The 9,512-nt window shown below is 41.5% G+C and overlaps 2 protein-coding genes across 2 annotated transcripts in view; both read right to left on the bottom strand.

The window, feature by feature from the left end:
- Positions 1-7,919, bottom strand: part of LOC106808891 (uncharacterized protein K02A2.6-like) — a 17,558-nt gene extending 9,639 nt beyond the window's left edge. Inside the window, exons 1-3 of the mRNA XM_014811798.1 lie at positions 7,568-7,919; positions 6,941-7,093; positions 4,613-6,463 (exon numbers count right to left, since the gene is read on the bottom strand). Of these exons, the coding sequence (XP_014667284.1) occupies positions 4,613-6,463; positions 6,941-7,093; positions 7,568-7,919 (2,356 nt within the window). The remainder of the gene's footprint in view (positions 1-4,612; positions 6,464-6,940; positions 7,094-7,567) is intronic.
- A 10-nt stretch (positions 7,920-7,929) lies between these two features.
- LOC106808905 lies at positions 7,930-8,821 on the bottom strand (the record flags this gene model as incomplete). Its single annotated transcript, XM_014811820.1, is given in 1 exon segment — positions 7,930-8,821. A coding segment is annotated over 1 exon segment (745 nt), but the record flags the coding sequence as incomplete, so codon positions are not given.
- Positions 8,822-9,512: the final 691 nt, after the last annotated feature.

The following is a 9,512-nucleotide window of genomic DNA, read 5'->3' as shown; positions in this document are numbered from 1 at the left end:
CATCTGACTGGGGCTGGACAAAGGAAACAACTGGGTGGCAGCCTCTTTGGACCACTCTCCCTGAAGCAGCAAAATCGTGTCACGAATTGATACACTGTCGCTGCGAGAAAGCGTGCACTGGACGCTGCAAGTGTGCCAAAGCTGCACTCAAGTGCACTGCACTGTGCTTCTGTTCTGGAGACTGTTAGATTTTGAACATTACCAATAGGATATTTGAAAATAGGATATTCGACTTTTTGAACGTAATTCGACCTTGACCTTGACCTAAACGCATGTCCTTTAGTTCTGGCAATCTTAAAAGTATCACCAAATGAATGGTCATCCCCAATTTAGTTGGAATTGACACCTTAAACGTTTTTCTACACTGTTTGGTTTCAAAATTAAGCGCGTTTGAACATTAGACCCGTAGGATTGGCGGTCATCTTGGATTTGACCTCTCACGATCCTCAGAGGTCAAATCTCACTTCCCTCCACATCTGAAAATAAACATGATGGTATATACTAACTATGCTAGAAATTTCATGCTTTTCTCATAAAATGCACAATTGTTCTAATATGAGAGCTTATCAACTGTACTAACCGTAGAAATCAGGTCAGAGTGTAAACACAGACGTTCATACTAGCGTAAACAGCGCAATGTAGTACTAATGCCACGTAAAGTCTGTTATTAGAGAAGCTAGTCGATTGCCAGTCAGATAGTAACACGGGAATGAAAATGACAGAAAGTGCTCTGAATTATTGACATAAAAACTCAATAATATTTACCAAACAGAATTGCACGCACTTTTGTTTTAATTATGTTCGCTTGTTTGAGACGCCATTTGTGATTTTTGAGAGTCGTGACACGATAAAATTTATTGCTGGTATGATGTGGTCAAATCAATTTTTCTATGCTATAACTGCATAAAATCTTGGTGTTTTGAATGTTGGTATAATCAGTGATATTTCCACTGTCAGGTGAGACTATATTCAGTTATATTTAGTTTTTCTGAGCCAAAAAACTCCTTTAATTGGCCGAATCTTCAACTACGCCGTAAAGAGAAGCGACTCAACCTTCTCAACAAAATTCTCTCTGGAAGTACTGCGATCCCCAAAGTCCAGTACATCAGGATGGGTCCATCGCGCACAAGGAGCAAAAACGACAACAAACTTGCAGTCATTAGAACCTCAACAGAGGAATTCAAGAACTCATTCTCTCCACGCAAACGTGGACTGGAATGCCTGCACACAGACCGTAATCGACGCCATCTGTGTCGCGGTCGCGAGAGTTTACCATGCCCCACCACCTGCGTCATAATACGCGTATACGCGGTCGACGCAGTACACAATCAAGATCAATATCAAGATGAAGAAGACTTCGAAATAAATAACAGCAGCAGAAAAAAACAGAGAGAAGATGGCGACATCAGAGCATGAGGATTCCAGTATGCGCCACCTATCGGATCATATATGAGTTAATATATTATGTTTTAACACTTTTTATTATATAAGTCTATAGAAATAAATATAAACATATATGCAATATGATTTGTTAAAACGCCGAATAGGATTACCGATCGATTGTTTCGCGTTGTATAAACGTCGACTTGCGATCATTGACATCATGACGGAATAAATTAAACAATTCGTTTACATTTTGGTCTGTATTTGCTGGGTAATTATTTTTTTATTATTTTTGTGTGTTCAGTCAGTAAATGATTAATGATGTTTATTGCTACATGTGTACTCTTGTTGTCTGATTAAGACATGCATAATTTAGAAGATTAATACGCATGTTTTGAACTGCTTGTGTATACGTCGCGATTACGTGAAGAACGGCACGTTGAAAATGCGTGTTTAGAACTCCACGATAAAACGCGTGTTTTTCCATCGTTTCCAACGCGTGTTGTATACGGCACGTGTCGACTTGGCCGGCTGGGTAATAACATATGCAGGAAATGGGAAATCACAATGCAGTAAGAGGGCGAGATAGCTGAGTAAAGAAAGGCAGCAGAGAAGGGGGTATAGGAGGAAGAGAGAAGTTGTCTCCTTCACCGTATTCTACCTCTTCAACCCATTTTCCTTTCCCTCATGTCCGACTTCCACGTTTTCAGTTACTTCCCCCGTTTCTCGCGCCTGTTTCCTCCCACTCCTTTCTTGTTCGCATTTAGGCCTATACTTATATATGCAGTCACTTAATTGTGCCAGCGATAATAACATGATTAAGCAATCAATGTATTATCAGCTCTTGAAATGATGGTAAATATAAACAAACTGTGTTTACTACGAAACTCTTATAATGTTTGTCAACTCTCTATCACCTAATAATTCCTCGTACCCTATTCAAACCCGTGCTCCTCTGCAGAATCCCTTCGCATGTGTCACGGTGCACAAATTTACATAAAGATCATGTTATATATAAGCATATTCTATACATATATTTATGCATAATGTATATATATGTATATATATATATATACTAGCGGGATACCCGGCGTTGCCCGGGAAAATCAGTTAGTACACCAGCCAAACATGGAAAAGTCCTCTAGAAAAACATTTCTAGTGCATTTTTTGTTAATAACAGGCAACCATGCTAGATCAATCAGTCATAGAGTGGGGAAGAAAATGTGGGTAGATGCCACCCTCGAGTTTGACCCTAAAGGTCATTTTAGGTCAAAGGTCAAATAAGGTCAAATTTTGTGTTTTTTACATTGTGCATTAATTGACATCAACTTTGTCTGCTCTATCCATAGAAACTATTTTTGTTATCAAAAACATGTATTTAGCCTCTTTAATTAACAAGTGAATTTTAATTTTTACACATATGTGTATGACATTCTGAAACACAAAAAACGTGATTTTCTCGAAATGTGTATATTTTGCATGTTAAGGTAATTTGCACATCGAATCTTTTGGTTGAAATTATCACGCACGTTCAATATACTAATTTGTCACTGTAAAATCCTAAATGAACTTTTTTTTGCAATGGCCACTTGTTTTATTTATAATTAAACACTGTATAGCCCCCTCTTGTGGCAGTCAGATTTGTTCTAGTACACCAGCCAACATATGATTTTATGGAGCATTGCTTGTTTATAGCAGGCAACCATGCTAGATCAATTAGTCATAGGGTGGGGAAGAACATTTGGGTGGATGCCACCCTCGATTTTGACCTTAAAGGTTATTTTTAAGGTCAAAGGTCAAATAAGATTAAATTTGTTTTGTTTTTACATTGTGCATTAATTGACATCATCTTTGTCTGCTCTATCCATAGAAATTGTTTCTGTTATTAAAAACATGTATTTAGGCTGTTTAATTAACAAGTGAATTTTAAGTTTTACACATATGTGTATGGCATCGTGAAACACAAAAATGTGGGTGACACACGCATAACATAATATAATGATAATTATGACTATCAAGTATGGGAATATTGTTAGAAAGCATAATAATCAAATAAGTTATCCTAAATCCATCGCAGACCGCGTTTTTTCTCCAGGCGAGATCAGGGCTATAATTACCATAAATGGGCGTGTCTATCGAGCTGGTGCTTTTGACGCATGCGCATTCGTTAAGGAAGATTCCGACCCTAACCCTAACCCTAACCCTAATTAAAATTTAATTAAAAAATTTGTTGTTATTAAATTGTTGTAAATAAATCATGTAAATATTTGAGTTAATTAGAAAAAAATTGTTAAATCTAAAAATAGAAAAATACAGAAAACAAGAAAATAATTAAAAATTCAATCGGATTCTATCTAACGACATTTCAGACATGAGGTTAACGCGCTAGGTACTAGGGCCTAGGCTATCGAGGACTACTGAGGGAATTCTTTATGGATGTCCTATGAATATTACGAGACTGTGACGTTCCACCAATGGCACTGAAGTTCAACCAATGGCAGCGCGAGAGACACGCCCATTATGGTAATTAGCCCTGAACTCGCCTGGGGAAAAAAATTACGCTCGCAGACCACTGATCTCTATAATATAATCTGGATAGCGCTTGGCCTATCCGCGCTTAACATGAAAGTAACGCCACAGCGCCATCTTCATACTACTCCCAAAAGCTGAATCTGCTGGTCTGTGCCCCACAACATTTCAAATGAAAAATAAGAAAACGCGACTTATTCTATTATTCAAATTAGCATGAAAAAAAACTTTGATCTATACTTAAGAGATTATATAAATATGGATATTTATATAGATACATGTATGGCGCTAAAAGAACGAGAAATACACGAAAACTAATTTTTTACGTGACGTCACTGTTCTGTTCTACGTGGACAAACAAGACAAGACGTCTGGCTAGCTGGAGCCACGTACAACTAGTGGCGTTTATTATACAAACACCAACTGCGCATGACACGCGCATACATTCAGTAACAATCAGTAACAGTACAGAACATCTCCCCCGTTTTTTTCAAAAGAAATTACACAAATTCAGCCATTCAGTATACAGCGTATAATTGCCACTCACTATTTAACATAAATAACTATACATGGTTGACAATACACTTAAACCATGTTCACGTCATAGCTTATAACTATTTACATAGATGGCATCACTCTGGGTTTACCACCCTACCATAACGCGTGGTGTATAAGCCAGAATCGAGCCTTTTTGAATCACTCTGAGTCTCACTGGACACCGATTTCTTAACTTCAGGCTGCTTTGCTGAGATTTGTGTAGGCGGGTCGGATGTGATAGGGTTGTATGACGCTAGTAGCTTCTCATCGACACTAACGCTAGTCTGCATAGGACCATCCCCATTCTGCTTCATAGCAGGATACATAGCCGACAAAGGTGGCTTCACCAGATGCCTCCGATTCCGCCGGTATACAGCACCATCTGGTGTACACACAACATATGAATGCTCATCATGCTTCCCGGATACCACTGCAGGGATCCACCTCCCATTACCAGTCTGTACTCTAACACCATCGCCAACTCCTAAAGGACAGAGCGGTTGTGCAGACTGGTCATGGTACTGCTTATACTTATGCTGGCTATCATGTATCCGCTGCCTCACTATGGATGGATCAGGGGTGCTGGGCTTCAGTAACTGCGCTGACGTAGGGACAACCGACCTGAGTCGTCTCCCCATCAACAACTGTGATGGTGAATAACCCAAGCTCAATGGGGTAGTAAGGTACTCGAGTACACCAATGCAATAGTCTTTACCATCAGCTTTAGCCTTGCTGAGTATTCTCTTTACTGTCTGAACAGTGCGCTCAGCGAGACCATTAGACCTAGGATAATGGGGGCTAGACGTTGGGTGCACAAACCCATACTGCTCCGCAAAGCGTGCAAATTCCTGCGACGCATATTGCGGACCGTTATCCGACACACACTTCTCCGGTATTCCAAATCTGCAGAAAATGCGTTTTAGCCGGTTGATGACGCAACTACTAGTCGTACTAGTCAACTTTTCGACCTCAAAGAACCGACTGTAGTAATCCACAACAACTAAATAATCACTCCCTTCCCAGGTGAATAAATCGCTGGCAACAACCTGCCATGGGTACTCAGGAACCTTGTGACACGTTAGGGGTTCCTTAACATTAGAGTTCCTACGCTCTAGACACACTTCACACCTCAGTACCATATCTGTGATTTCGGCCGTTATTCTTGGCCAGAACACAATATCTCTCGCCCTCGAGAGACATTTCTCTACTCCCATGTGTCCTGCATGTATATTCTCTAGAAACCGTGTACGCAGTTCACTAGGAATATAAATCTTATGACCTTTCATGATGATGCCATCAAGAATGGTCAGCTCATCCCGAATATTCCAAAACTCGACGACAGACGGGGAACAATCTTTCCTTAAACGAGGCCATCCTGTCATAATACACTGCACTAACGACTCACACTGCGCATCTGCAGCCGTAGCAGCTTTTACTTCCTGCAATCTTACGTCACTGATGGGCAGATATGACAGAACCGTGTGCACATGTACCTCTAGCTTATCCGAGAACTCTGGGTATGTATTCGACACAAAATTGCGTGACAACGTGTCAGCCACCGGAATCTCCGTTCCTCTTACATACTTCTGCAACTGTAATAACATGCGTTGCAATCGTGGCGGTGCAACATGCAAAGGCTTGCTAAAGATAGCCGTCAATGGTTTGTGATCCGTCTCTACCACTGTTTGCTTTCCGTACACATACTGGTGAAACCTTTTACAGCCAAACAGTATCGCATAAAGCTCTTTCTCTATCTGAGCATAACCAACTTCCGTGGTAGTGAGAGACTTAGATGCATACGCCACAGGGCGTCCCTCCTGTAGAACTACTGCACCCAGGCCATATTTTGATGCATCGACTTGTAGACAGGTATCTTTCGAGGGGTCAAAATATGCCAACACAGGACTCTGTGTGAGGATCTCTTTCACTTTCTGAAATGCATCGTGCTGGGCATCATCCCATAGAAAAACTGCATCCTTGGCCATCAATTGCCTTAAGGGCTTCGTGATCTCAGCTAGATTTGGTGAGAACTTTGATAGGTAAGTGATCATTCCTAACAGAGTAGCTAATTCTGCTTTGTTCCCTGGGGCCTGCATACCGCATAGATCCTTATCTTGCCTGGATCAGGCTTGACCCCCTCTGCTGTCAACAGGTGCCCAAAGAAAGGGACTTCAGTGGCTCTGACCACCAGCTTATCCTTATTAAGCTTTATTCCTCTTTCCGCACAACGCTTCAACAGACACCCTAAAGGGGACCCCCTAGGGGGACTCCCTTGCGATCGTGCTCTTCGACAGTCCCCCCATAGACTAGCACGTCGTCAACTATCACATCAACCCCTGTTAAGTCTCTAAGAATTTCATCAATCTGCCTCTGAAATTCGTTTTGCGAACATACCAAACCAACCGTAAACGCTTGAACTTATACCTCCCAAAAGGAGTATTGAACGTCGTTAACAGGGACGATTCTTCTTCCAACACTATCGACCAATAACCTGATCGGGCATCCAGCTTAGAGAAATACTTTGCACCCGTTAACACAGGTAAGATATCCTCTAGCGTACGCATTGGGTGATGTGGACGAGCAATGGCCTTATTCAAATCTTTCGGATCAAGGCACACTCTCAAGTCACCAGTCCTGGGCTTCTCTACCAAAACAATAGAATTCACCCATTCAGTGGGCTCCCTCACTTCTTCAATCACCCCAAGACTTCTCATGCGATCAAGTTCTTTCTTAAACCTGTCTCTAAGAGCATGCGGGACCCTCCTCGGTGGGTGTACAACTGGAATCGCATCCGATCTAACATGTACCCTACACTTTTGAGGCAGGGTACCGATTCCCTCAAACACAGGACTAAACTACGACAATATGCTATCTGGAGATTTGTCTGTTTCCCTCATCCTCTTACTATCCACAGCTAGAGTAACCTTAATCAGACCTAAAGCCACACAGGTATTCAGACTCAATAACGGGTAGTTACTGGTATCAACTACGTAGAACTCAGCACTGAGGGGCGAATTTCCACTGTAGCTACACTTCAACTGACAACAGCCAATAGTCTTCAGGCTCTGATTACCGTAACCATAAATCGTTTGCCTGGGGGGTGTAAGGGCGACATTACCTAACTGATCATGTACAGCCTTCGGTATAATGTTAACTTGAGACCCAGTGTCAAGTTTAAACACTACAACTTCCTTCACCCTACCCGATCCCAGCTCAACCTCAGCAAATGCCTGGTCATTCGTAACTTTATTATCCCTCTCAACGGTGTCAACATAGAACTCAGCATCACCGACTGGCTCATTCTCTGACTTATACTCACCGTAAGGCAATTCAGCCACAATTGCATGCGCATTTCCACTTCGGGTGCCGTCAACAGCATTACGACACACTTTCGCGAAGTGATTCCACTGTTGATTCCACATTGACTGCTGATTCCACATCTGTTGCACTGCTTTCCTTTCGCCGCGCATGTCTGTTTTGCACCGTGGAAATAGCCACATTTCCCGCACTTCTTTCCTGGCACGTGATCGGGTCTTGGAGCGAACGGCAGTTTCGCTCTCTGTTCTGCTCTCGGTTTCGGTTGCGGTTGCGGTTGTGGTTGCGGTTGCTGTCTGCTCGCCACGTACTGCCTATGTTGCGCTGCTCTCACGGTGACTCTTACCGAATGTGATTCCGCTGGGATTGCTGTCGCTGACATTGACCTCATCTGCTCCTGTGCATACTCGAATTGCTGCGCAATAGTGATTGCCTTCTCCATAGTCAGTTTTTCTCTCTCGTTCACCAGCTTCTCTCTGACCTTACTGTTCGAGATACCAAATACAATTCGGTCCCGTATCATTTCATCCAGATCGCTGTAATTGCAATCTTTTCCGAGAACTCGAAGCCTGGTTATGAACTGCTCTACTGACTGCTCTCGCTGAACCTCGTTATTAAACTTGTACCTTGCAAATATCGGGTTCAATTTCGGCTGTATGTAAGACTGGAAACTCTCGTAGTAGGTAGATAGTTTTTTCTCATCGTCTTCCGAAACGCTCCATGTGTTGTAAATCTCTCTCCCTCTGTCTCCAATCCACAGCATGAAATACTTGCATTTCACTGCCTCATCTTTATCCGTCAACGGGCCATCAAACACGAGCTGAATGTGCTGCTTAAACCGTTTAAAGGCTTCGGGCAGGTTAGACGAGTCCCACTCCATCTTAGGCACGGGAATCCCAGCTAGCTCCATGGCGTGACTGGATAGAGTACACACTTACTCACAATAATAGATCGTTAATAGAGCGTCCTACTTCTTTACTGACTCTTCTTGCAGCTCTGCATGCTCTTTTTTGCGAACTATGCCTATGGTCATTCGTATCACTCAAGGCGAGTTCGTACTTATTCTGACACCATGTTCTGTTCTACGTGGACAAACAAGACAAGACGTCTGGACTCTGGCTAGCTGGAGCCACGTACAACTAGCGGCGTTTATTATACAAACACCAACTGCGCATGACACGCGCATACATTCAGTAACAATAGAACAGTCACGAGTCACGTGCTAGCTAGTCGCAGCCTATTCTACCAATTATAATAATTCTTATGTTACCATTCGCATGAAAACAAACCTTGATGGTGAAACATGATAAAAATGATGAAACATGAAAGATTATATTATATGTATATATATATTTATTTATTTATAAGGCATATAGGCAAATATAGCATATAGGTATAGCATATAGCATATAGGTATAGCATATAGCATATAGCCTATAGGTATAGCATATAGCATATAGGTATAGCATATAGCATATAGCATATAGGTATAGCATATAGCATATAGGTATAGCATATAGCATATAGCATATAGGTATAGCATATAGCATATAGGTATAGCATATAGCATATAGCATATAGGTATAGCATATAGCATATAGGTATAGCATATAGGTATAGCATATAGCATATAGGTATATCATATAGCATATAGCATATAGGTATAGCATATAGCATATAGATAGGCCTACATATATATAATAATTAATATAGCATATTATATTATTATATTATTGACAACCAGGCTG

The sequence above is a fragment of the Priapulus caudatus genome, unplaced genomic scaffold (assembly GCF_000485595.1).
Source record: "Priapulus caudatus unplaced genomic scaffold, Priapulus_caudatus-5.0.1 Scaffold312, whole genome shotgun sequence".
NCBI lineage: Eukaryota > Metazoa > Priapulida > Priapulimorpha > Priapulimorphida > Priapulidae > Priapulus > Priapulus caudatus.
This window is presented reverse-complemented; position numbering and strand designations above follow the sequence as displayed.